Genomic DNA, 27,748 nt, shown 5'->3' on the forward strand with positions numbered 1-27,748 from the left:
ACTTTCTTTTTCATACAGACCTTTTACAGTATTCAGCTGCATAACCTATTCAAATGAGCATTTTTAATAACTCAAATGTTAATCTTAAAAACATACAATCTAATGTGGTCATAAATGTATGCTCCTGTACAAATGATGCATAATACATTGTTCTTCCAGTTGTTCATATGGTTTCTTCATATTCTCTAGTTTATTTTGCTGTGGTCATACTTCACCTGCATGTGGTTAACAAACTGCTAACAACTTGCTATATCTTCAACTTAACAACAGTACAACATTCTGTTCACTTTCAAAGAGTTGGTCTAAATCACAATATAAATCCAACAGAATTGTGCTTTTCTGTATATGAAAATGAATGGTGTTTTGTCTCAAATGTTAAAAAGAGCTCATCTAGAGGGTACTGTAAATCCTGTTGCTGAAACCTTTTTTGTTTATAGGTTACTTTTATGATTTTGTATTAGCAGAAACACCCATGTCAAACTGCTAAAGTATATATCCAATATGTTATCTTGTTTTGGAAGACCCCCTTCCAAAACACCACTTATACACACACATCTCAAATGTGTGTTAATACCATGGTCCATGGTTAATACATAAAGTTACTTAATCACTAAATCATGAAAACAATGGAAATCACTGCTAATTAATGTTGAGCCAAAACTGAAAGTTGACTTAAAAGGGTAATTGCATTTGTTGCTAACTATTAGTAATAATGAATGGAACAGGTGTTGGCTATGGTCCCATGGTTCCTTAGGATATATAAAGAACCTGCACTACCCCATGTAACACACAACAAAATGGACAACGTAACCATTAATGTGTTAGACAGCAAAGGTAATGTTGTCATGCTAACAGTTTCCAATGACATCGCTGAAAGGATGAAGAATGGTAAGGAAACCGCATAACTGTGAAATAACTACAAGGCACCAATGATTTGTGCAAGTGTTTTATTTATCATTTATTCCCCCAGATCAAATGTTCCTTTCTTCTGTCATGGAGCAAGAATCAGCTGTTGAAACAAAAGGTACACATTTACTTAATGACCAAGAATGTACTAGAAATATTGCTTGAGTGACACTGACCACATCTACAATCTTCTCTCCAACCAGCTCTCCTCAGTGGCCCAGCTTGTGCTGCAAAGCTCCTCCAACCTCCTATTCCATGTCTCACTACCTCCACTAGGTCGCCGGTACCCCTAAACCTCAGTTTTGTGAAACCACCATCAACCAGCCAGTGCCCCAATACTACAACTAGGCCCTCTGTACCACCTCCACCATCAACCAGCCAGTACCCGATTACTACCACTAGGCCCCCTGTACCACCTCCACCATCAACCAGCCAGTGCCCCAATACTACCACTAGGCCCCCTGTACCACCTCCACCATCAACCAGCCAGTACCCGATTACTACCACTAGGCCCCCTGTACTAATTACCTCCACTGTCAAGGACCCACCACCTGCCACTCTGCAACCTGGTGCAGTGTGTGGAAACCCTTCAGCATCCATTCAACCTTCATCCCCCTCCTTCCAGTCAAACAGGCATGAATCTCAAGGTATTATATCAAATACTGTAAGGAAGATAAATGTCAATACTGTGGTTAAATTACATTTTCTTTGTTTTGTAGTGTTAATCTATTTCTCTCCTTATCAGTGGCGGCTGCTGGTCTTTCAAAGAGGGGAAGCTCATTTTCGGCCTACATTATAAACATATTTACCCTATTTTTTGCACTAAATCAATCTTAGGTGTTGATCTGCCCTGCTGTTTAATTCTAATTTTTTCCTCGTAAGGAAGACTTTCAAATGGCTTCGCCAAAATCAGGTCGACAATATTAGCACCGTCTGCCATCGTGCGCAGTTTCACCCGTACGACGCTAGCCTACTGTATGAACGAGCGAACGAATGAATGCTCTAAAACAAAATATATTAAACTTGGTAAAACTGAAACAAGGAATGTGGTGTATAATTGTGTGAAATGTATTATGCAAATTGACTAGCAATTTCGCCAAACAAATATAAAGAAATAGGCTGCAGCAGTTTGTCTTTCGACTACACTTGAGAAATCCGCGATGGGACTGAGCGCGAAATAGCTTCAGTGACTTCTTATAGTACAGATTCGCTGTCAATCAAAAGGAGATGCAGTCTTTCGACAGATCCTCCAATCATCACGCGGAAGCCCAGAGTCCGGGCCAGCCCACTCCTCATTCACCCCCAGAAACGCTGAGTGTCCGTGGGTGGGACATAATCGCAGCATTTATCCAATGACCGTCTATTTTCGGAGCACTGAAAAAAACTGTTCAGAGCAGCAGCCCCATTGAAGTCAATGGACGCTCGGCTTCAACAGGGAAATGCACTGACGCTACGGGAATGTATGAGAAGTAAATCGAGTCAGCCGACCTGCTATATGTAATGTAGCTGATTCTGAACGACCTCGTCTTCGAGATGAACGTGTTCTAACGCATTTTTAGTCAATAAATTGTTTACACAATAGTACATATTTGACCATTATTTTTTTTGACATTATAGGGGAAGCTGAGCTTCCCTTGCAGTCTTAAAGAAATCCCCACTGCTCCTTATCCCCTCCATTTTACAGAAATAACACATCAAATGATACTATTTCTACTGGACCTTACAAAAACTCACCAGCAACTTTATTTTAGGAACAAAATGGCGTTCTATAAAAAAATACAAAACTCATTCTCACAAAAGGGCTACAACTTGTCAAGTGAAAAATTCGAAAAAAAAAACTAGCAAACATGTTAACCACTTATAAGAGGTTAAAAGACAGGCGCCGTGCAACTGGGGAGGGGAAGATCACCTGGGAGTACTATACAGTAAGTTGAAGACTGCACTTTACTTTATGTTTCTGAAATAACATTGTCATGTCTTACATTGGCCATTTTCATTTTACATTTGAAATCCACCAGCTAATGGATGAGTTATTTGGGTCATCTGGGATCGGTACTGCACCATTCACTCCACACCTCTAGGTTTGGAAGAGACCTCCACCCAAAGCATGCCCACAACGTCTTCTCTTCAAGACCAGCCAGCAGGTGCTAGTATGGATGAACAACCAGGAACCTCTACCATACCAAATACAAACGTCACAAGCAGGCAAAGACGACCACAACCCTTACAATTTCTGGAGGCTTACGAAGAGCATGCAGAGAGAAGGACTGCTGTGCTTGAGTCCCTGGTAAGGCCAGATCTGGAGAGATGGCGGCGACTTAAGGAGAGGCGGAGAAGGTCCTTCGAAAAAAAGATGGTGACCAGCTTGGGAACAATTGTGGAGGAGCTGAAGAAAATGGGGAAAAAGACAAGAGCAAATTATGCATCTATTACAGAATCCACATGAACCTCAAAAAAAATGATAATGTAAAGATGTTTTCTCTTTTGATTTACACCTTTCCCCAAAATGTCTACTATGTATTTTTTTTTTATGTTCCCAAAGAACACAATTTCTAATGACAAACTAATTTTGCTCAAAAAAATAAATTTCTTTATTTCAACACAAAATCTGTTTGTTTTTTTTTTATCATTTGTTGAATATTTCTGTACATTCAAATCTTTACTTTTGTATGTTTAGTATACACATACAAGTTAGATCTGGCCACAAATCTGGTCTCTATAATGACATGCATTAGTGTTGTGGGGTTGCTGGGGGTGTGGTTCATCATCAACACCATCATCTACCACAACAACTTGATCACTGAGCTCTAAACAAAGATTATGCAAAATGCAGCAGGCTGAGACTGCTGAACTGATATTGGAAATGCTTCTCATTTGCAGGCAATGGAGCCTCCTAAACTTAGATTTTAGAATGCCAAATGCATGCTCAATGACCACGCAAGCTGCATTGAGCTTTCTGTTAAAGTATCTTTGCCTAGCAGACAAGTGGCCATTGTCTCTATAAGGCCTCATAAGTTGAGGCAACAAAGGGTAGGCAGAATCCCCAATTATGTGCATTCCTTGTGGAACAAGGGAATGAGGATCTTCAAGAACACGACAAAATTCTGTGAAGCGAAATGCTCTGGCATCATGCCAACTCCCAGGGTAACCCACACTGATGTGACAGAAGCGCCGCTGACTGTCACAAAACCCAGTTAAATTTACAGAATAAAACTGTTTCCTATTCATGTATGCTAGGGGATTATCACAATGGGGTCTCAGTATAGGAATGTGACACCCATCCACTGCACATACAGTGTTGGGGGAAACCTGCTGCGTCAAACCCTAACTTTGACATCTCCAGTCTTTGACCTCTGGGCCAGGAAATGTGGTGGGCCATGTATGTGTTCACATTGCAACAAAACTCATGGAGATGCTTGGCAAGAGTGGATTTTGACATGTTGAATCTATCTGCCACCCCACGATATGACTCCTGATTCGCCAATGTCCAAAGGCAGGCAAGAACACTGTTTGTGAGTGGAAGTTTGGTCTGTTGTAAATTCATATAAACAGGACCAAGGGTAGTAATGACATCCTGCAAAGGTAGAAAAATAGGTTATCAAGACAACATGCTAACACTTGTAATAGTTCAATGATTTTTATATTAACCAGTACAAACCTCCACTTGTTCTTTGGAAAGCCTGAAATGACCTCTAAATTCTGAGAGACTGTAGAGAGGGACAACATCCTCCACAAAATTGTCTATTTTTGGAACCATTCTAAATTAGAACAAGAGGAATTGTACTCACTATATACATGTAGCCTAACTGAACACACATGTAGTCAAACATTTATTTTCAGTGTTTTATGTTGAATTATTACTCAAATAATTAGTGTATACAGAAGTGTTGAAATTGGAGTAAAACTCCATTATTTCTTTGTCAGAATGAGTAATTCTCCATTTAAACCAAAATAATAATAATTATTATTAAAAGGCAAGCAACAGTAGCTATTGATTACAAAAGCCACCCATTACATCAGTAATACATTGCAAAGACTTTAGACTTTCGATACAGTATTTTTATTCAACATATAATTTGCAGATTCTAGGTATAGTAACTTTAAAACTAAATTGATAATGTGTAATTTGTTTAAATAGATACTTCTTACATGTAACCATTTAACTCACCTTCGTTGCTCATTGTGCCCAATGTCATGCAAAAATAATGGAATTTCTATCGCTTCCAGCTCGTCTGCGATAAAGCAAGCAAACACCACGTGATCTGCCATGACTGACGTAATTGCAGCAAACTACGGGAGCCACAACGTGTCCGGCTTCATATCTCCGTTTGCAGATCCTCCCCGCCTGCACGCGGCAACTCTCGCCGATCGGTTACATCCAGCAGCAGCCGATGTCGAACACACCTATTCGCTGCAGCCAATGGCATTTAACGGATTCTTAAGCGCGAAGAGTTTGAGGGAGCGAGTCGAGCAATGGCTAACGGAAATTTTAAAGGGTAAAGAAACAATAGCTTCAAATACATATATTTTATATTGGCCGTTAATCTTAACGGCAGGTTTAAATGGATGTAGTTAGTTTCGAATGGTTTATTGTTCGACAGTGACTGGAGAATAACGTACGTGCACATTGCACGAGCTGCTCGAATATGCTTTTATTGACATTTTAGACTATTTTAAAGGCATGACGTCACCAATCTCATCTATTTTGGCTGTCTAAACTAGTTCTAGACGTCTATACCTGTAACATTTGATCGCTGGTATTGATATTATTGTCTATGACAGTCCTTCATGTGCAGTTATGTCCGCTCAGATTGTGTTCTTTGCCATCGATGTGGATTGTCAACTAGAAGAGAACAACAGCACGACCAGTGCCTTTCAAAATGATCTTAAACTTTGGATACTAAGGATTCTGCTCAGTTTGGGAAATAAATATGGTCTCGAAAAGGTGCTATGGGGATATACATTTTTCCATTCAAGGATAGTTAAAAAAGTGATACGCTCATAACCAGGTACTGACTTCAAAGAGCTCCACGAGAAGGCGTTTAGTGACTATGAAGAGGAGCTTTATGTCAAATTTAATGTGGAGGAAAAATAACGCATATGTCGCGAAAAGTCCTCAACGCAACACAAACTGAATCCCAGCCCGGCTTATTTGTCCAGAATGCACTGAAAGAGATCCTCCTAGACTTCCAATGGGACAGACCTGATCTAACATCTCCCACCAAATTGGCGTTGAGATCCCGAAGGTCCACTCGAGGTCGATGACATGGGTAGTGACAAAAATATCCTTTTCGTTGTTTCTGAATGTCCACGCTCCAAAAGAGAGTTGGGGGACTATTTGTCTTTGACGAGGGATGACAATAGAAACCAAATTAACTGAATGAAAAATGGACTTATGTCTTGCAACTAAATTGAACAAAAAAGAGGTCTGAATCCTTTAAAGTCCAGATGCAAGTTGAAACATTTCTGGAAAATAAAAGGCAAAAATAAAACACTGGTTTATTTTCTACTGAAGACTTGAAGATTGGAGTTACTGTTAATTTTGCTGCTTCATTATCCAGTATACTATTTAGTTTTAAAGAGTTTCTTAACAAGCTGTACATTTATTTTGAAATAATGTGTATTTAGAGGTTTGTGTATCTTTACATATTAAAGAGTACTCCCAATTAGTTCCACACAATTATGTAAAGATATTCTAAACTGATTATGGCCAAAAAAAAAAAAAACACAGTATCGGCTTGGGATCAGTATCGGCTGATATTGAGATTTCCGTTATCGGATCGGAAGAGAAAAAGTGGTATCGGTGCATCCCTACTGCTGTTATAGTTATCAAAGTGCTGCATCAATAACACATTACAAGAAGACAATCACTGTCAGACTTTAAATCCTCTGCTGTGAGGAAAGTTCCCATATTTGTGAAGTGCTTTGGAGAGATTAAAGACTTTTGATGATTCTGTCTGACACTGCTTCCATATATACTTGCAGTTAGAAAGGTTAAACTGCTTGATGTCATGAACTAGGCTAGATGTGTAACAAACAACTGACCGACTAATTAATTATGAAAATTGGTAGCTTTGCACATCCCAAATACATAAGCCCATATTAATGTGACAAATGTGTTGTCAAGTTTTCATTGAACATGTGTGACTTCTACCATATTTCTGTTGCTGCCTCATTTATACAGTTGAAGTCAGAAGTTTAAATACACCTTAGCCAAATACATTTAAACACAGATTTTTAATTGTAGAAAACTTTCCCTGTCTTAGGTAAATTAGGATCACTACATTTAAGAATGTGAAATGTCAGTATAATATTTTTAATAATATTTTTATTTTATTTCTTTCATCACATTCCCAGTGGGTCAGAATTTACATACAGCATTGCCTTTAAATTGTTTAACTTGGGTCAAACATTTTGGGTAGCCTTCCACAAGCGTCTCACAATTTTGGCCCATTCCTCCAGACAGAACTGGTGTAACTGAGTCAGGTTTGTAGGCCTCCTTGCTTGCACATGCTTTTTCAGTTCCGCCCACAATTTTTCTATCAGATCGTGGTCAGGGCTTTGTGATGCCCACTCCAAAACCTTGACTTTGTTGTCCTTAAGCCATTTTGCCACAACTTTGGAGGTATGCTTGGGGTCATTGTCCATTTGGAAAACCCATTTGTGACCAAGCTTTAACTTCATGGCTGATGTCTTGAGATGTTGCTTCAATATATCCACATAATTTTCCTTTCTCATGATGCCATCCATTTTTTGAAGTACACCAGTCCCTCCTGCAGCAAAGCACCCCCACAACATTATGCTGGCACCCCTATGCTTTACAGTTGGGATGGTGTTCTTCGGCTTGCAAGCCTCACCCTTTTTCCTCCAAACATTATGATGGACATTATGGCCAAAAAGTTACATTTATGTTTCATCAGACCAGAGGAAATCTCTCTAAAAAGATCTTTGTCCCCATGTGCACTAACAAACTCTAGGCTGGCGTTTTTATGGTGGTTTTGGAGCATTGGCTTCTTCCTCACTTAGCAGCCTTTCAGGAAATGTCGATATATGTCTCGTTTTACTGTGGATATAGATACTTGTCTACCTGTTTCCTCCAGCATCTTCACAAGGTCCTTTGCTGTTATTCTGGGATTGATTTGCACTTTTCGCACCAAACTACATTCATCTCTAGGAGACAGAATGTGTCTCCTTTCTGAGCGATATTATGGCTGCGTGGTCCCATGGTGTTTATACTTTCGTACTATTGTTTGCATTTGTAAATTGCTCCCAAGGATGAACCAAACTTGTGGAGGTCCAAAATATTTTTTATGAGGTCTTGGCTGATTTCTTTTGATTTTCCCAGGATGTCAAGTAAAGAGGCACTGGGTTTGAAAGTAGTATTTAAAATACATCCACAGGTGTACCTCCAATTGACTCCAGTTAGCCTATCAGAAGCTAATTGTCTAATTGCCTAAAAACTATTTTCTGGAATTTTCCAAGCTGCTTAAAGGCACTGTTAACTTGAATGTAAACTTCTGAACCACTGGAATTGTGATCGTCAATTAAAATTGAAACAATCTGTCTGTAACAATTGTTAGAAAAATTACTCACATCATGCACAAAGTAGATGTCCTAAACGACTTGTCAAAACTATAGTGTGGCAGGGCGGAGGGCGGGGCCAGGTCGTGATCATACACACGCGGTCCCGTATTAGGCTAATTATGCCTCGTGAGGGTTAAAGGCTGACTGCAGGGGATCGTGCGGGAGAGAGAGATCGTTAACGGACATGTCCGTCTGTCTGTGTGTGTGTTTGTGTCTTCTTTTAAGTTTATCATTAAACCATTATTTATATTATCAAGCCAGTTCTCGCCTCCTCCTTTCCATTGATCCCTTTACATATAGTTTGCTAAATCTGTGGAGTGGTTAAAAAAGGAGTTTTAATGACTTCAACCTAAGCGTATGTAAACTTCTGACTTCAACTGTAAATACTGTGCATTCATAAAAAGCTATTTTTTTGTTGAAGTTGTATTGTGCCAAGAACTTATTGCTTTATTTTAATATTATCTTTATGGATGCAAATCAAATAATTGTCATAATTGACTAGTCAGTCGGTTGTTTGAACGATCAGTCGACTAGTCTGTGTTAAGGATAATAATGTATAATTAGGCACCGTTATGGTCACATGTCCCGTGTTTCAGAGGGATATACGGACCCTAAGCACAGCACTTCAACATGGTAACTAACAGATAATCAACTAATTAAAAGGCTAAATAACTATCGCACAAAACTATTAAAGTAAGAAATAAGAAAGGCTCCAATAAAGTACGGTACAAAACTGCTTATGTGCATCCTGAACACAGAATGACGTGCTTCAATGTAAACAGAGAGCTCAGGGGGATCCTTGGTGTGCAGTCAAAAGCGCAAAACAAGATAATGCAGGTTCACATCTATTCTCTAATTCAAGCAGTTTAACCTTTCTAACTCCCAAGTATTTATTGATGCAGTGTCAGACAGAATCAGCAAAAGACTTTAATCTCTCTAAAGCACCGCATAAATATGGGAACTTTACTCACAGCAGAGGATTTAACATCTGACAGTGATTGTCTTGTAATTTGTTGTTGATGCAGTGCTTTGAACAGCAGCGAAGCATAGCTGAACTAAACTTAAGCACAACAAGCTATAATCATGCAAAAATACTCCAAGAATATTCACATCTCAATTAATTTGAGAATTGTATCTCCTTATTAAAACCAACACTAAAAATATTAGGCTAATGTTAGTAGTCAACCCCATTAATTGACTAGTCAGTTGTCGATAGTAGTTGATTAGTCGACCGTAGCACATCTCTAATTATGTTATAGTGCAGGTTGTTATTTTTTCTTAGATATTTGCACTATGGTTTAACACACATAAACTAGTGAATGACAGGTAAATTGTGCTACAATAAAGCGCAACATATCTTGTGGTTTTATTACAGTCACTTGACTTGATTTTGCATAGCTTGCAGAAGTGAGTGAAGGAGGTGTGGTGTGTTCATCGGTGCTGTCAGTGCTCTCCTCCTGCACAGCTCTGCTCATTGTCCTTCAGCCTCTGGTTACTCGGGGAGATGAGCACCTGCCTGCAAACTTTGTTTCCTCAGAAACTGCAGACATCCCCACTGACTTGCCTGATGTTGTCAGCAGTGTTCTCAGTGTCATGATTGACTTCATGGAAATGAGGATTGCTCAGGTGTTTGACATATTTGGAAATGTCTGTGTGTTGTGTGTCATAAAATTACATGGAGAAAACAATAAATTATGTGTTTTGTGCATAAAATAATTATTCCAGGGTGTGCCGATTGACTTCAGCCAGGTCTCCTAAGCAACCAAATTGGCTCTGATGCTAGGGAGGATAGAGTCACATGGGGTAACCTCCTTGTGGTTGCGATTAGTGGTTATCATTCTCAATGTGGCGCGTGGTAAGTTGTGTTTGGATCTCGGAGAGTAGCATGAGCCTCCGCATGCGGAGTCTCTGCGGTGCCATGCACGATGAGCCACGTGATAAGATGCATGGATTGACTGTCTCAGAAGCGGAGGCAATTGAGACTTGTCCTCCGCCACCCGGAGGTGAGTAATCACGCCACCAAGAGGACCTACTAATTAGTGGGAATTGGGCATTCCAAATTTGGAGAAAAGGGGATAAAAAAAATAATATTCTTAAAAATGTGACGTGTGAAACTTAGAGTTTTTGAGATTTACAGGTAATATGGTCTATGAAATCAATAACTCCCAGGTTCCTGAAAAGTATCCCTAAGGTCCTGGCAGATGTCTACCACAGTCTAGGAACTCAGTTGCCTGAGGCGCTTATTACTGTCCTGCCCCCTGACTTCTTCAGTGAAGAGCCTTTGGCTAAGAACAGCATGTCTGTGAGTCTCTCCTTTCTCTGCCACACAGAGCAACTTCTCCCGTTTCGAAGATCACTTGGAGGAACTCCACAATTGCTCTGCTAAGGAGGTGATTGTTAAAAAAAAAAAAAAAGTGTAATTGTATCAAGTGCTTTGTGTTGACAGAAATGAACAACTCTTTTGTCTCGCTTTTATAGGCACAAAATTATCACATGCCACAAGAGCATGAGCGAGGCTCCTCAAGTGCTTCGACTGATAGAAATGCCAAGAAAATCCACACACTTGGTGAACTTCTATTTTCCCCATCACTGCTTGCACTGCTATTTCCTGCCAGTTTCTTGTAATGGTATTTCTTTACTCAAAAATACCTTCCAATCTTTCTTTTATTTCAAAATGGAGAATAATGAAGTTGATATTACTTCAGCCAGGGGCAGTGTTCAACAAAAAAGAAAAAGGAACATTTTGGTTGAATGAAAAAACATCTATGGAGTTACTGCCCTGATATACTGTAACATGTTGTTTTTCATTTATCCAACTTTTCATCAGTGATCTGAAATTGATTTTCTGTCCAAAAGTTCTAAACAAAGTGAGGTGTTTGCAAGGGTGGGAACCCCACAAGAGCCAACACAATTCGAACACAGCCCAGGGATGTTGAAAAGTTACATAATGCTAATGTACCTCTATTGGGATCTACAGACAAAGCCAAAGTTGTGTGTTCCAGTAGAAAAATCCTGCTGTGGAAGAACCACCACCACAAAAGCAAGCGGTTCAAGGTGATTGGCTCATCTCATTTCAATCTTCATGCTGTCTTATGGTCAAGATGCTTAAAGAGTTGTTGTGATCTGGGTAGGGTTGAACCAGCTGTGTGTAAGTTCTCACATAAGTCAAGTCAAGTCAATTTTATTTGTATAGCGCCTTTCACAACATACATCGTTTCAAAGCAGCTTTACAGAATATCAGCATTAACAGACGATAAAACTGTAAGGTCTATAAAGTCGATTAATCATCATTGTGTAGTTTAGATAAAATACAATTTTTAATAGTATTTAAAAATAATTAAATGATAATTGTATTAATAACCCCAGTGAGCAAGCTGTAGGCGACTGTGACAAGGAACACGAAACTCCATAAGATGTTGATTAATGGAGAAAAATAACCTTGGGAGAAACCAGACTCACTGTGGGGGCCAGTTCCCCTCTGGCTAACATTATGAATGTAATGTAAATATTAATTATGTATAGGTAAAATCATGGTTTAAAATTATTAAACTATAAGTGTTAAGGGTCAGTGATTAAACATCGATTGTGTTTGAACTGTAAGATTAATGACCAAAGTCTTTGAAGTCCATCTTGATTAATTGCAGAAGTTCACATAGATGCAATTGTCATTGTTAATTGGCTGATGAAGGCTTTTGTTGGCAATAGTTAGTCTAAGCATTTCATTTCAAGATCGTAGTCCATAAATAGACTGAGGTGATGCAGGTTGGAGTTGGCATCATTTCATCCTCTGAAGTCCGTCATAATAGATTGAAGTGATGTTTGGCTGGCACCGGCTGCTTTTAGTCATCATCATTCTGCGACATGTAGCAGTGGAGTCCAACATGAAGCAGGAATGGTGCTGGATCCAGCCGGTTCTGGTGACCTCAGGATAGGAGTCCCGAGGTTGAGACAGGGAAACAAATAAAAAGATGTAAGCGTAGATGCCATTTAATTTATTGCAGAGTTAGAGATCATGCTCAATGTTTCTGATTTCTGGTTCCGGCAATAAGTTAGGGCATAAAGTTCACACTAAGGGCTTAGTAACTACTAGTTAGTTTGTATCCAAGTCAGTGCTTAATTTGGTTGCACCGCATGTTCTTAAGGCAAGACTTAACTAGTAGGTTGTAAGCTCTCCGTTATGCGTAGTAGCATATTATGACGTTTACCTTTATTGATCCAATACGCAGCCTTAAAATTTGTAAACAGAAGTATTAAAAAGCAGTGAATTTCAGTTTTATCTGGTTACGGTTGAAACCTTGTAACCCGTAACTGTCAGCTGTAATAAATTAAACCCCCATTAAAATACAATACATAATAAAAGTAGCTACATTTGATAAATAGTGTATTTGCCCTGTGTAAATAACAATAAATAGGAACTGTATAAATAAATCCTAATACAACAGGCTGGAAAAATAGACATTTATTCATTTTAATAACTTATATGCTGAAGAGACCCTTAAAAGTTTTTTTCTCTCTCTCTCGTAAATGTAAACAAGGGTAAATGCCAACATCATCATATATATGTCGAAATGATTTATACCTGTCATGCAATGCATGAGCTCAATGTCATAAAATGAGTCTGCTTTTCATTCCATCCATTACTCCTGGTTGGTGTTTGCCGTAAATATTTAGTTTATACGTAGGGTTATGTTCTACCTAAGTTTAATGGTGCAACGCTCAAATATTTAATAGTGCGTAATGTGACTTAGTGCCCATTTACACCACAACTATGCTAAGTTGTAATGTACAGCTGGTGCAAACAGCCCCTGATGTCGTACCTTGTCATATTCATTTACAGAGGTAACCAAGGTTAGGAGAAATCTCTTCAACCAGGTTACCGGATCTCTGTCAAAGAAGTCCAAAATGCCCAGAAGCCAGTCTGTGTCCGCTGTAGAAGGTCTCAGGAAACGCAAGTGTTCACATATGGAGGATGGTGGTAAATTGTTTTTAAGTGAGAGATATTGATTGATGAAACAGCACTGTAGTTTATTAACCTTTATTTAAAAATTTAACATTAATTTTGACAAAAGAAAGTATCTGAGACACCACTTCATAAGCAGGTGTCCAGTCACTTATGTCACAGGCAAAGGACTGGCAGGTGAGTCCTAGGACTGTGATTTTTAAATTGTTACTGGCTTTGGCACTTATAAGTAGTTTGCTTGAGGATGATATTAAAATAGTAGACCATTAGAAAATATTTGTTAAGTCTCACCACTTCTATACAAAGAAACTACACAATGTGATGGTAAGACAAAGAAAAAGTTGGAGCTATTGACTTCAGAGTAGATGCCGTATTTGACGAAAAATGAGGCTGTGAGGAATAGAATATTAAATCTTGTGTCTTAATGTCTTAGGCCACATATACGTTTCAAGATTATTTTTTGTCCACTGGATATTTTTTTGAATGGGATGTGCTTTGAGATGTATCGGCACACGAAATAACTAAGTATACTCTAGCCTCAATTTGTTGACCTGTTTTGTCAGATAAATGCTAAATGCCAGATAAAAAATAATAAGAATAAGAGTAATTTATTTATTTATTTTTCACTACAGGATTAATGTCTGAACTGGATAGCTCTCCTCTTTGCCAGCCAAGAAGCCAAAGGACACCAAGTATGCCATACAGCTGAAAGAAACTGCTAGACTAAGAAGTCTATCACTGCAAAATTTCTTTTCTGATGCATTTTCCTGCACTCTTTTTAGAAATTCAAACTTTCACTGTAAACGGTTTTGTCTGTTTTTAATATTATGCCATGTCTTTATATCAACAGTTTTATTCTGCTTTGCTTGTATAATAATGCATTACACAATATTGTATATCTTGTACTTTTTCTGTATTATACAAATGCTACATCAGTTACAGTGTAACACACGTAGGAGTTAAAAAAAAAAATTTAAATATGGTGGAAAAATTTATTTTACTTTTTTGTGTGGGTTTTTTAATCTAAAAACATAAGCTTAAATTGCATTCATTTTAGTTTCAGTTCTTTATTTATTTGAGCTTATTGCTCTGGAATGGAGTTTTTATGTAGTATGTTTTTCTTAAAAGTTGAAATGTAAATGTTAAACAGATTATTTTAATAAAGAAACAGTTATTCTTAAGGTTCTACATAATGCTTTTATTTATCCTTTTATGAATTAATGTAAAAAAAAAAAAAAAATGTGTCTGCTTTATTCTCAGAATATCTGCTAATGCTACAGTTGAAAGCCAATTGCAAAACCATTGATGGAATTTGTTGTGGTTTAAGGCATTAAATGTCATGTCTAATATAGCATGTTTTTGTGGTCTGAAAGTTCAGCATCTATAGTTTGTTGTTCATGTTGCACATAATCTGCTATTAAATTGGTTGGCCTCTGAAAAGATTATACTTCTTAAAAACATGACTTGCAGCTTGTCTTCTGGTAGGTTTTACACTACTGGTTAACAAAACTACCTCATGATTTGAAAGCTGCTTGACAAAGTGAATACCTAAGTGTTTTTGTGTGTTATACAGGCCTGTCCAAATTAAAACAAGTACTTTATCTAAATGAAGCTTTTGTCTTGGATATAGAGCATACAGCTTGGTGATGGTGATCTGTCATTGCGTACATGACTCAAGAGCGATGTGAAAATGACACCATCTATCTAGTGTACCATTAGATCACCTCATAATATGCCTTTGTGGTTTCTTTATATACAATTTGGCCATTAGATAAGTCCATATAACAATTGACTCGACTGTAACTTACTTTGATTCATTTTATGAGTGATTTACAAGAGGATGCATTTAAAATAAACCATGAGACAAGAACAGGCTATACCGCATGAGATGGTTCAGACAGAACATCTCTGATGAGCTGAGATGTTCCAGCAGTCACTTCATTTTCTTTGGAGTGTACCATTTAGATCCCAACACCAGTAGCAACATCTGTAAGGTGAGCCGTTACTACTCTTACCAGAATATTGTGTAACCAGCTAATTGTAAGTACATTAATCAAATACTTATATCACCATTATGTAATATTCCAGTGGGTAAAGGTGTTAAGTACCATGTGCTCTGGATACTTTTAGCCTGCTATGGCATCCCCACCACCACCTCTTCTTGTGGTTGTTTCCAAGTTACTGAGTGTTAGTTCAAGATTAAAGAAATTTCTCTCAAACTAATGTTATCCATTTCTCACATTTGAGCTGGCCAAGAACTCTTGTGATGTTGCGTACATGTACTTGTTCACCACACGGTGTATAGCTGCATAACTACAGAGTGCATATCTGTTTTTTTTTTTTAAGAAATTAGTAGAATTATAGGTTTAGTGGGCCTTTTATTTCACAATCCTTCCAAATGTACAAAAAAAAAAAAAAGGTACAAAAAGGAAAAAATAATTCACCAAATCCCCCTCCCCCTTTTCCATGAGAAAGAAATATGTGGAATTGGTCTCAAAAGTGCATCTCTCCAAGGTACAGTAGCAGGAAAGTATTCTCAATTTGACAGATCTGTACCTCTTCCACTTATCTTAAAAAAAAAAGAAATCACACAGTCTGGCCACCACAACCATCCACAGTGATCCCAGATCAGCAGGCCCAAGGGAGGGCCGACTTTGGGTCAGAGCACTGTTCACTAAAGATTGGTATATAATTTACATCTCCCGCAAAATTCCCTCCTCAGAGCTGTTGGCCTGTGATTGTTTATAACTCGGATTTCTTCTTCTTCTTTGACTTCTTCTCATCCTCCTCCTGAACCACCACAGGGTTAGTGGCCTCCCTCTTCAGGTAGGAAATAAATTCACTGACTTCACGACCTCCCTTAATGTCAAACCAAAAACTCTTGATTATCATCACTTCTATCAGAACACTGAAGTTATTATGTCATGGTATAATAAAGGCAAATTAATGTTCTTTACAAGGATATGAAGAAAAAAGCCAGAAAGACAAACCTCATATTTCTTTGGATTTTGCTTCTGACCAGCCGGAGAGAAATAGATTGTGGGGAATCTGAAAGCAAAAAACCAGATTGACAATAAACCAAAATGTCTGCAATAATTTAGAATAAAAAAATAAAAATAAAAAATCAATAGATGATGCACTACATACCCTCTAACTTCATATGGAGAGGGCACATCATTAGCGGTGGCATCCATCTTTGCGATGACAATGTTTGGATTGTTGACAAGCTGTGAAATAAAGGTGGTTAGTATTAATGTTCTGGCAGCTTTTCATAAACACTCAAAGTTGATGATCTCGAAACACTCACCTTCTCCCCAAGTTCTTTATATTTAGGCTCCAGGCTCTTGCAGTGTCCACACCAGGGAGCGTAGAACTCAATGAGAACGTCTTTGCTGTCATCATTTACAATTGAGTCAAAGTTCTCAGCCACAAGGACCTGGAATATAATTGTGGATAAGAGCAAGTAGTTGTGCAGGCTGTTATCAAAGTTAGAAATCTTTAAAGGCCGTCAGAATGAAAACTGAAACATAAAGCCCCTGACGCACCTTTACAGGGCCATCATTGTTCTCAGGGATCGGCTCTGATTTGAGGTAACGCTTCAGTTTTCCATCAAAATAATCCTGCAGGAACTTCTCCAAGGCCTTTCCATCACGACTGCAGAAACACAAAATGATTCACAAATAACGTATCGGTTACCTAACGTAACCTCGGTTCTCTCTAGATGAGGGAACGAGTATTGCGTAAGCTAGCTTACGCTACGGGAAAGATTCATCTTTTCTGAGATATTGAAGCCAAAAAATTATCCTTAATTTTTGTATCCATTGTCAACGCAGTGCGGCAGCTGCAGACCTTGAGCGGGCTAGCTAGCGAGCTCATAGGTTGCTCTGTGGCAACTGCTGCAGCCTATAGACGAGCTTGGGCTGAACTCGCGATCCAATGAGAGGCGTCCGCGCGCTCACTGCATCAAAGCCCGCCAAAATGGGCATGACTAGAATGCATATAAGCGTAGTTCGTAGGCTGGAACCCTGGTTTTCATTGACTGAAGCGAAAAGTCGCTCGTGGCGCGAGCACGGCCGGCTATGCAATACTCGTTCCCTCATCTAGAGAGAACCGAGGTTACGTTAGGTAACCGATACGTTCTCTTACGAGAGGTTCTCTCGTATTGCGTAAGCTAGCTTACGCTACGGGACCCATTGTCAACGCCGTGCGCGCCAAGCATCCACTGTATGAGCCCCAGGGAATGAAGGGGGGACCCGGGGGAGCCCTTATGAGTGGGGAAATAATATTTGGCCGGCAAGAATGCGGGTCATTGATTGTGTAAAACATAAGCACATAGCGGGAAGGGAACGACAGAGCGGCGGTGCCGGTCTGTGTGGAATGTGTCCCATCAGTGCAGCTCACCAGGGGAGCTGTAGCATATTAAACTGCTAGTAGTTTTGCCTGCAGAGCGGGCACTTCCATATTGTAAAATCTGACAAAGGTGGAGGGGGAAGTCCATCCCGCTGCCACACATGTCATGAATGGAAATCCCGCTGGACCATGCCCACGAGGATGCCATGCCTCTAGTGGAGTGAGCCCTAATGCCCAACGGGCATGGCAGGTCTTTTGACTGGCCGTGCAGGGGTTCAGCGAACGCCGCAACGGCCGCCACATACACTTTGAGCGTGGATGGGGATCTGCCCTTATCCAGCAGCTCTTGTAGAAATACGAGCAGCGATGACACCCCACATGTCCGCGGGTCCAGGTCTCTGTCGGTGCACCATTTTGAGAACACAGACCATTTTGACGCATAGAGTCTTCTCGTGGAAGGGGCTCTAGCGTGTATGATGGTGTTTATTACTCCTTCTGGCAGAGCGACGGGTAGTCGTTGATCACCCACGCATGCAGCGACCAGCGCTCTGGGTGGGGATGCCAGATTGTTCCGCGAGCTTGAGAGAGGAGATCTGCTCTCACTGTGATGGGCCACGGCGCTGTCAGTGACAGCTGCATAAGCTCCGGGAACCATGTCTGATTCTCCCAACGCGGGGCTATGAGGAGCACCGAGTGACGCGTTTCTCCGATCCTCTGCATTACCTGTGGCAATAGCGAGACGGGAGGGAAGGCGTAAAGCGGGCGTCTGGGCCAGTCCTGGGCCAGCGCGTCCTTGCTTTTCGAGAAAAATATTGGGCAGTGAGAGTTCTCTTTGGACGCAAAGAGGTCTATCTCTGCTCTGCCGAATAGGTGCCATAACGTCTGGACTGTTTGAGCGTGCAGGGACCATTCCCCTGGGGGAATATTGTCTCTGGACAGTCTGTCCGGGCCGTCATTCAGGTGGCCTGGCACGTGCGTCGCCCTCAGAGAGCGCAGGTGGCACTGGGACCAACTCAGTATGCGTTTCGTCAGATGGAAGAGGTTCCTGGATCTGACACCGCCCTGACGGTTTAGGTAGGATACCACAGATCTGTTGTCCGAACGGACCAGGACGTGGTGACCCTGAATGACCGGGAGAAAGCGCACGAGCGCGTACTCGACCGCTATCAGTTCCAGACAATTTATGTGAAGGAGCTTTTCCTGAACTGACCATAGGCCGAAAACCGGAGAGCCCTCGCAGACCGCGCCCCAACCCGTGTTGGACGCGTCTGTCGAGATGACTTTTCGGCGAGATACAGCTCCCATTGTCACTCCCCGCTGATACCATTCGGCCACTGTCCAGGGCTGCAGGTCTGAGTCAACTTGATGGGCTGGCGGCCTGTGGCCCAAGCCCGGCGAGATGCGCGGGTGTTTAGCCAATGCTGAAGCGGGCGCATGTGCAGTAAACCCAGCTGAAGTACTGCTGCGGCTGAGGCCATGTAACCTAGCACTCTGGAATTTCTTCAGAGGCGTGAGGCTGTTCATCTGAAAATATGCGGCTAGTCGCTGAACACGGCGTGCGCGCTGTGTAGATAAGCGAGCCGTCATTGCCACGGAGTCTAGTTCTATTCCCAGGAAGGAAATGGTCTGACTGGGCTGTAGTGAGCTCTTGGTCCAATTGACTGCAAGACACAAACTGTTCAGATGGCTGAGGAGAACTGCTCTGTGAGACAGAAGCTCCATATGTGACTGAGCCATAATCAGCCAGTCGTCCAAATAGTTCAGAATTCGCAAACCCTGACTCCGCAGGGGTGCGAGCGCCGCATCCATGCACTTCATGAAAGTACGGGGTGCTAAGGACAGGCCGAACGGAAGGACGGTGTATTGATAAACCTGGCCGAAGGCGAATCTCAAGAATGGCCTGTGACGGGGATTTATCTGAATCTGAAAGTATGCATCTTTCAGATCGAGAGAAATAAACCAGTCCCCCTGGCGCACATGCGCGAGGAGTTTCCTGATTGTAAGCATTTTGAACGGTCTTTTTGCAAGCACCTTGTTCAAAACCCTGAGATCTAATATGGGTCTGAGGCCGCTGTCTTTCTTGGGAACAAGAAAATAACGGCTGTAAAGCCCCGACTCGCTCAGAGAGGGTGGCACTTTTTCTATGGCCCTTTTGCACAGAAGGCTTGCTATTTCTGAACGAAGCATGCACGCTGCTTCCGTGTTCACAGTGGTTTCGAGCCGCGCTCTGAAGCGAGGAGGGCGGCGATCGAACTGTAGCAAATAGCCCTGTTGTATTGTGCTTAACACCCACTTGGATATCCCTGGAATAGCTTCCCACGCTTTGAAGCGTAACGCTAGAGGGTGAATGGCCAATTCGCTCTGATTGCCGCACACAGAGCGCTGAACAAAATGTGTGAGCGCGTTTAGTGTGTTCATGCATGATTGCTCGCAGACAGCATGAACAGGCTGTTTTGTGAGTGACTTCCTGATTGGAATGAATGGGGAAAGAGTCACATCTGTTACGTGATGCGCAAGCATAGTCATGGGCACGGGACTTACACACAGAGGAATGTTTGCTGGCCGTGTAACAGAGCGGGCAGAGAATGGGCGCGCGCACGCATTTTTTTGGGGCCTTCATTGACTCTGACGCTCGAGCGGTTCGTAACCGCTTTATGTGAGCGTGCTCTGGTGGGGACACGAGACATGCAGTGCTTGTGTGCAGAAGTGAACACTGGATTGTGGGCACATTTTCTACACATAGGGCTGGTCGTGTGACAGAGCGGGCAGAGAATGGGCGCGCGCACGCATTTGTGGGCGCCTTCATTGACTCTGACGCTCGAGCGGTTCGTAACCGCTTTATGAGAGCGTGCTCTGATAGGGGCACGGGATGTGTTATGCTTGTGTGTAGGGGCGAACACTGGGTTGTGGGCACTTTTTCTACACATAAGACATGTTTGCTCTTTACAAGATTTATTTGGGTCGCCGTGAAAACGGCGTTTGAGTGCAGGCAAGCGGGCAGTGTCACCGGCTTGTTGGCTGCTAAATTCACCACTGTAGTAGCCTGAGAGAAGGGGACTGACAGGGGGCAAAGCTTTGACGGTGGTCCGGCCGCGGCGGGACTGAGCCGTCGTTTGTTCAACAAAGTTAGGAAGACTTCGGTTGCTCTGGTTTCAGCGTTACCTTAAATCGAGGCCCGCGGAGGGGCGGCGGTCTGCGGCGGCTGTCTGAGCGCGATCGAGGGCGGCCGCCCTGTCGACGCTGAAAAGTCTGAGTTTGTTGAACTGGGCGCTGTGAAGAGGCTCGTGCAGGAGGCTGATCACGTGAGCGGCCTGCAGAGGAGCTAGCGCGACGCGGCAGGAAGAGGTTCATGGCTTGGGTGGCTTTCTGGACTTCTGAGAAGCGGTCAACAATGCCACTCACCGCGGAGCCGAAGAGACCAGTCGGAGAGAGCAGTGCGTTGAGGAACGTGGAGCGCTCTGCTTCTCCCATGTCGGCTAGTGTTAGCCATAAGTGTCTCTCGGTCACAGTCAGCGAGGCCATGCACTTCCCTAGAGCTTGGGCTGCAGCTTTGGTAGCGCGAAGGGCGAGGTCTGTCGCGCTTCGTAGATCAGTAACAGCCTCTGGGTGCCTGCCTTTCTCATCCCACTCCCGAAGAAGGTCTGCTTGTAGGATCTGTAAAACGGCCATTGAGTGCAGAGCAGATGCGGCTTGGCCGGCGGCGGAATAGGCGTGGCCAACATAGGCGGAAGTCGCTCTGCAGGCCTTAGACGGGAGCACAGGCTTGGAACGCCATCTCGCGGAGGGCGGACAAAGGTGTGCTGCTACCGAGTCCTCGACCGGGGGGATGGAGGAGTAGCCTCTCTCAGTGGCACCGTCCACCGACGCGAGAGAGGTGGAGACGTGGGAACGGGTCCTGGCTGAAAAAGGAGCGTTCCACGACTTTGCAAGCTCCGTATGTAAGTCCGGCAGGAAGGGAGCGGCCCGGGCCGTGGGTGTAGAGCGGCGATGGCTTTGAAGAAAGCAGCCGTCGAGTCTGTTGGGTGCCTGCTCAGGGGGCGGTGAGCACTCGAGCCCGAGGCGGTCGACGGCCTGTGTGAGGAGGCGTGTTAACTCCCCTTCGACTCCGGCGCGGGTCCTGCTGGATTCCTGGGCCGAGGAGGAGGCTTGGGAGCCTGACCACTCCTCGCTGTCCAAAGCCATGATGGAACAGCGGCCCTTATCCTCCGCCTCGTCATCCGAGATGGCAGCAGTGCGGCCGCTCGGCGGCAACTGCGCGTCCCGGGGGGGCGGGGAGGGTGAAAACGATGCTCGAGGGAGAGGCTCAGGCGAGGCAGTCGCTTCAACCACAGTTTCCGGCAGCCTTTGTGAGCGGCGCTTCTTCCTGCGCGGCTGAAGGTAAGGTGGCGCGGCGGGTTCTGCTTTGAGCGCTTCGAGTCGAGCCCGCAGGGTCGCATCCGCCCTCAGTGAGGGCGAGCTCTGCGTGCCCCGGTCCCAGGCAGAGAGCGCAGATGATGTGGCGGTCTCCTGTGCTGAGAAGGGCGCGACATGAGGCTCAAGTGGAGCGAGGCATCTTGAAAAAGACGCTCGTACTCTTTTGTGAATAGTTCGTGAGAACTAGCTTGCTGAATAAAAGGATACGTCGTCGGATGGCGTAGCTCGCAGGATGGCTGAAGGTGGCTGAGACGGCCGGCTTCTTCTAGCGCTGTCCACGCTTGCTTGATGCCCCTCGAACGGCGACGCGGCTTCCAGGTCAGCGATGCGAAGAGCTTCGCTGAAGAGATGAAAATCAGGGTTCCAGCCTACGAACTACGCTTATATGCACTCTAGTCACGCCTATTTTGGCGGGCTTTGATGCAGTGAGCGCGCGGACGCCTCTCATTGGATGCGAGTTCGCCCAAGCTCGTCTATAGGCTGCAGCAGTTGCCACAGAGCAACCTATGAGCTCGCTAGCTAGCCCGCTCAAGGTCTGCAGCTGCCGCACTGCGTTGACAATGGATACAAAAATTAAGGATAATTTTTTGGCCTCAATATCTCAGAAAAGATTAATCTTTCCCATAGCGTAAGCTAGCTTACGCAATACGAGAGAACCTCTCGTAAGAGAACTGTTTTTTACCTGCCTAAACAAACTCCTCGCACTAAATCTCAAAAGCAAGAAAAATACCCAGTTGCTCAACATGTTCATAAAGATGATTTCAGAGATCTCATTTGGGGCTTTTCCACTGCACGGTACAACTCGACTCAACTCTGCTTGCTTTTTTGGGGTTTTCCACTGTGGATAGAACCACGTCAAAATCCTGCAGACCACTGATTGGTCAGGGAGAATCGTCACTACCAGCGTCACTGGATTTCCGATACGCGACATCAACCCGCTAGTTTTAAATTTAGCAAAAGAGATAGCGGTATCGTTTGTTCACCCGACTTTCGAATTGTGAAAAGAAGAAAGGGCTGTGTGCAAAAGCACGCCATGGGCAATAAATGAGGTGCAGACGGTCCACTTGTTAGCGATGAGCAAAACTATAAAGTCTCTCAGGAAGTGTCTCAGCTGTTGGCCGCACACGGCTACCACCGGACCTACCAACAGTGTTGGGAAAAGTAAAAAAAATTGAAAAAAAAATTGAAAAAAGTGACTACAGAACTATCAAGGGAAAGTGGAAGTGGTTTGACCAGATAGACGCTATCTAAACCGGCGAGCAATGGGAGGGAGAGTGCCCTGGACTGGCGTTGATCCATGATGGAGGATGGTACGTTTTGTTGCGTTAACTCTATACTCTGCTTGAAAGCTTCACTTTATTTAGTTGACCAGCTACTGGAAGCTTGCTTCTAAAACAATCAGGCCAATTTAACTGTTACACTTGTGTAAAATCACCATGCAACAACTGATTTATGCAGCACTATGAGCTAGTAGCTAACAGCTAGCGGTCGTGTTATTGTTTATCGCAATCGACATCTTTCCCAACAGATATTATTACAAGCGTCATTTAAAGCCTCCATAAAACAAATCAGAAAACTTACGAGAACTCCTCATTCATGACGTATTTGTCACCCTTGGCGGTTCTGATGCCAACAATTGGCAGCTCATCACTGCTGGCATCCAGACCGAGCTCGGACACATCGTGGCTGAAGCTGTTTTTACTGGCCACAGCAAAGCTAAGCTTCTTGCCTTGATCCAGAAAGCTCTTGGCCACCTTCATTACCCTGAAGATAGACACAAAAACGGTCAGAGCCTAATTTTGTGAATGGTCTTTGTGACTTTTTGCCAAGTTTTACCTGTTCCTCCAATAGTTGGAACCCTTGGGGTTCTTGACATAGTCCACATCATAGTAGGCCACCAACAAATCTTTGCCCTTCAGCTGGTCTTTGTTGTCATCAGTCATGTGGGGACAGATGCCGAAACTGTCAAACAGTTAAAAAGGGTCTTTCAACAGTGTTTTAATGAACCATTTTAACAAACTTTAGATATTTACAAAGACACCAAATACAAATAACATTTAGCATTGTTAGACAAAACAATATACAATCTAGCAACTAAACTTGGTCATAATAATGTGAAAACTTACATGTTGTCCTGAATAAACTTCTTGATCTTTGCGCTTGTGAATTTGTCCTCAGCGAACTTGACACTTCCATCTTCAAATTTGTTGCTGAGATGGGGTGGCCGGAACAGTATAACACCCCTGTAATATGAACATAATTTTTTTTAAAACTAGAGGTGCAAAACAGGAAGGAAACAGTCTACTGGTGATAAAAGTTTCTCTAAATGTCTGCAAAAGTGAAACTAAAATCACCAGGACTAGAAAAAGAACACATACTCTCCATCAACGTCGTGTTTCTTCAATAAGTCCTCCACATTAGTATGGGCAAAACGGTAGGACTCTCTGAAAGCACTGGCAGCCTTGAGGAACTCTCCCTGGGCAGAGCTACCGCCATCCGCAAAGAATCCTGGAAACATGAAGAACCATTAGATGCAATACAATGGCTAGCACCTTTGGATAAACTTAATCTACTGTGGATGTCTACAGAGTATCGATGCACAACTCAAACTAACATAGTTTAGGCCTAATCAGTGGCAGATGTGTAATGCCGCCTCTTACCCACAACACTGGCATCACGATCCCCAATGAACTTATCAAATTCAGCCTCACTTTTGATCTCCACAGAGGCTGGGCCTGCCTGCTTTTTCAAATGACTAACAATCCCATCTAATGGAGTAATGAAGAAAGAAATTAACATTCTGATGAAGAAATTAGATATCATATCACTTGAAGTGTGATAAGAGAAGACTGTGTTCTTGATTAAACATACCTGCTGTCCTGGGACCATCGTAGCTACCAGAGTCCTCTCCATCCCTGAAAATCTTCAGGGTTGGGTAGCCACTCACACCATATTTGCTGCACACATTGGAATTAGCAGTACAGTCCACCTAGACCATATTGGAGACAAAAATTAAAAATCACAATCTTAAACCTGCTCCAATCCAAGGACACTTCATTTTAAAACATGGGTGTAGAAGAGTATTGCAATAAATAAGCAGCATTGAATATCAATACCTTAGCAAGTGAGACGATGCCTTTCAGTCGTGTGGCAGCTGCCTCATACTCGGGTGCAAGACGTTTGCAATGGCCACACCTAAAAGTGAATGTTACACATTGGTTTAATTGCTTTGCAAAGCTGCCTCACATATTCATGACAGAGAGCTAATTCTTTGAATAGCTTTAAATTTGTTATTAAAGGGATAGTTCACCCAAAACTGAAAATTCTCTCATTTACTCAATTTCATGCACATTGCCATCCCAGATGTGCATGACCTTCTTTCTTCGGCAGAACACAAAGATTTTTAGAAGCATATCTCAGCTCTGTAGCTCTTTGAAGCTCCTAAAAGCAGCAAATATGAATCCAGTGGTTAAATCAATGTCTTTTGGAGCAATTCAATTGGTTTTGGGTGCAAACAGACCAATATACAGTCTAACTCTGTTATCACTAAATCTTGACATCTGCGGTCTCGTTGGTGATCATGATTTCAACCCTGATTACACAGCCTAGTGATATCTAGCACTGTGCGCATGCATCAAGCATTAAGAAGTGTAATTGAGCTTGAAATCATGATTGTACCTAGAGACTGCAATGGTAAGCTGTACAGTAAAAACTGTTGCATTTGGTCAGTTCTCAAACAAAACCGATCGGTTCACTTCAGAACACATGGAATTAAACACTGTAGTATTATGGATTACTTTTATACTGCCTTTGTGCTTTTTGGAGATTCAAAGCTTTGGTCACCATTCACTAACCTACAGAGCAGAAATATTCTTCCAAAAAATCTTCGTGTTCTGCAGTAGAACGTATACATCTGGGATGGCATGAGGGTTAAGTATTTAAAAAAAATAATTTTTTACTGGCCCATTTCACTTCCATTGTAAATACCTAAGATTCTATTTGTGTGTGTGAGATATATATATATTTATTTTAGGGGTCTTATTTTTAAAAAATCAACATTGTGCCACAAATGCTGTTGATTGAATTAAACAGGTTTTGAAACCAGTGACATTTCTTTAATATACACATAGGGCTTGATTTAATAGACTTAATTCAATTTAGAGATAACTTACTAGTCACTTCGTACCCACATAACCCATTTGGAAGTCCAATTCAAGTTAGTGTGTAACTCTGAACTACGTAATCCAGCGTTATCCAATCACGTACGGACAGCGAAACTTCGACTTCACTTTTGACCAATCAAAACGTTACAACGGAGGGCGGCCGAGCCTCCAAACATCCTTAAAACCGCCCACATCTGCAACCAGATGTAACGATCTGATGAACTGTCTAAACCTAAAATAACGCACAAAGCCAAATCTGATCCATCATACTTTGCAACAATTTGAAGATTTAAATCTGCAAACAGATGAGATCTAACTATTTCGTATAGCAGATTTAAAACAAAGAAGTTTAAACGGGAGACTCAAGCAGTCCACCAATTTAGCAAGTTTGCTCTGATTAGAAGCTTTATGCAGAATGCAGGCTATCAAATAAACTATTGAATATAACAGATGCAAGATGGCTTATAAACATATCCTAGCACCACAGAAAAGTCAAATCAACAAACAGGAAGTATCGATGGTTACCTACAACCCCAGATATGCAGCAGCATGGATTCATTCGGAGCATATAAAATTCCTTATACCTCCCAAATAAATTCCCAGATTCATTATACATGTCTACCTACTTGTCTACTTATAATGTGACAAGTAAAGCAGCCCGTGAAGTTACCTTGTCTTTAGCAAGCTATCCTTGCAGTATTGTTTGAAGACACGAGTAGGCCTACTATGCATGCAATTTGGGTGGGTTTGGTATCTTAGAAGACGTTAAGTTATATATTAATCATAACTTAAAACCACAAAAAAATATATTATTATACTTGCATTATCTACATGCAGTTTTCTACGTCCTAATGCACAAAACGTCTAAACAGCATGATAGAAACACATTCAGATCATCATTTCAGTGTCGGGATCATATTTCTCTCACCATGGTGCGAAGAATTCAACTAGGATGAGATCGTGATCTTCGATTCTGCTGTCAAAATCGTCATCTGTGAACTCGAGCACATCACTTGCCCGCGCGGCCGCAGCGAGAGCGGCAATAAACAGCAACCTCAACATGATTTCAATCCCGGGAGACTTCAGGGCAGAAGTGAAGTGGATGTCCTAGTAGCACTTTATTGATTGTTTCTTTTGAGGTGATGCCGTATGAGGAGTGTGCAAGTCAAGGCCCGGTGGATCGTGCACCATGCACTCAATGAAAGAGAAAGCTCACACGACACGGATGTGCAAACCCGGAGCTCTTCAATGTAACCAAAGTGTGGCATCTCACCATTGGATTTTCAGCAGCGTCATGATGTTGCAATCAGCCAATCAGAGTTTGGGAAATACACACTTCCGGGTGGAATAAAATCATTCTAACACGTTACGA

At 42.3% G+C, this 27,748-nt stretch overlaps 1 protein-coding gene across 1 annotated transcript; it reads right to left on the minus strand.

Annotated features, from left to right (window-relative positions):
* Window positions 1–16,020: 16,020 nt before the first annotated feature.
* LOC127638428 (protein disulfide-isomerase A3-like) lies at window positions 16,021–27,619 on the minus strand. The gene is made up of 13 exons (XM_052119952.1): window positions 27,305–27,619; window positions 25,330–25,408; window positions 25,085–25,202; window positions 24,874–24,981; window positions 24,592–24,721; window positions 24,340–24,456; window positions 24,050–24,175; window positions 23,795–23,977; window positions 16,996–17,104; window positions 16,758–16,886; window positions 16,598–16,677; window positions 16,441–16,498; window positions 16,021–16,309 (listed from the first exon to the last, which is right to left on the minus strand). Exons 1-13 carry the CDS (start codon window positions 27,436–27,438, stop codon window positions 16,193–16,195), a joined length of 1,488 nt encoding a protein of 495 aa, XP_051975912.1. The 5' UTR covers window positions 27,439–27,619; the 3' UTR covers window positions 16,021–16,192.
* Window positions 27,620–27,748: the final 129 nt, after the last annotated feature.

The sequence above is a fragment of the Xyrauchen texanus genome, chromosome 46 (assembly GCF_025860055.1).
Source record: "Xyrauchen texanus isolate HMW12.3.18 chromosome 46, RBS_HiC_50CHRs, whole genome shotgun sequence".
Taxonomy (NCBI): Eukaryota; Metazoa; Chordata; class Actinopteri; order Cypriniformes; family Catostomidae; genus Xyrauchen; species Xyrauchen texanus.

Coding starts and splice junctions, on each gene's coding strand:
- LOC127638428 (XM_052119952.1), bottom strand. CDS start 27,438: ATGTTGAGGTTGCTGTTTATTGCCGCTCTCGCTGCGGCCGCGCGGGCA. Junction 25,409..27,304: donor GTTGAATTCTTCGCACCATG/GTGAGAGAAATA, acceptor ATTCACTTTTAG/GTGTGGCCATTGCAAACGTC. Junction 24,722..24,873: donor TCGTGATGCCAGTGTTGTGG/GTAAGAGGCGGC, acceptor TCATGTTTCCAG/GATTCTTTGCGGATGGCGGT.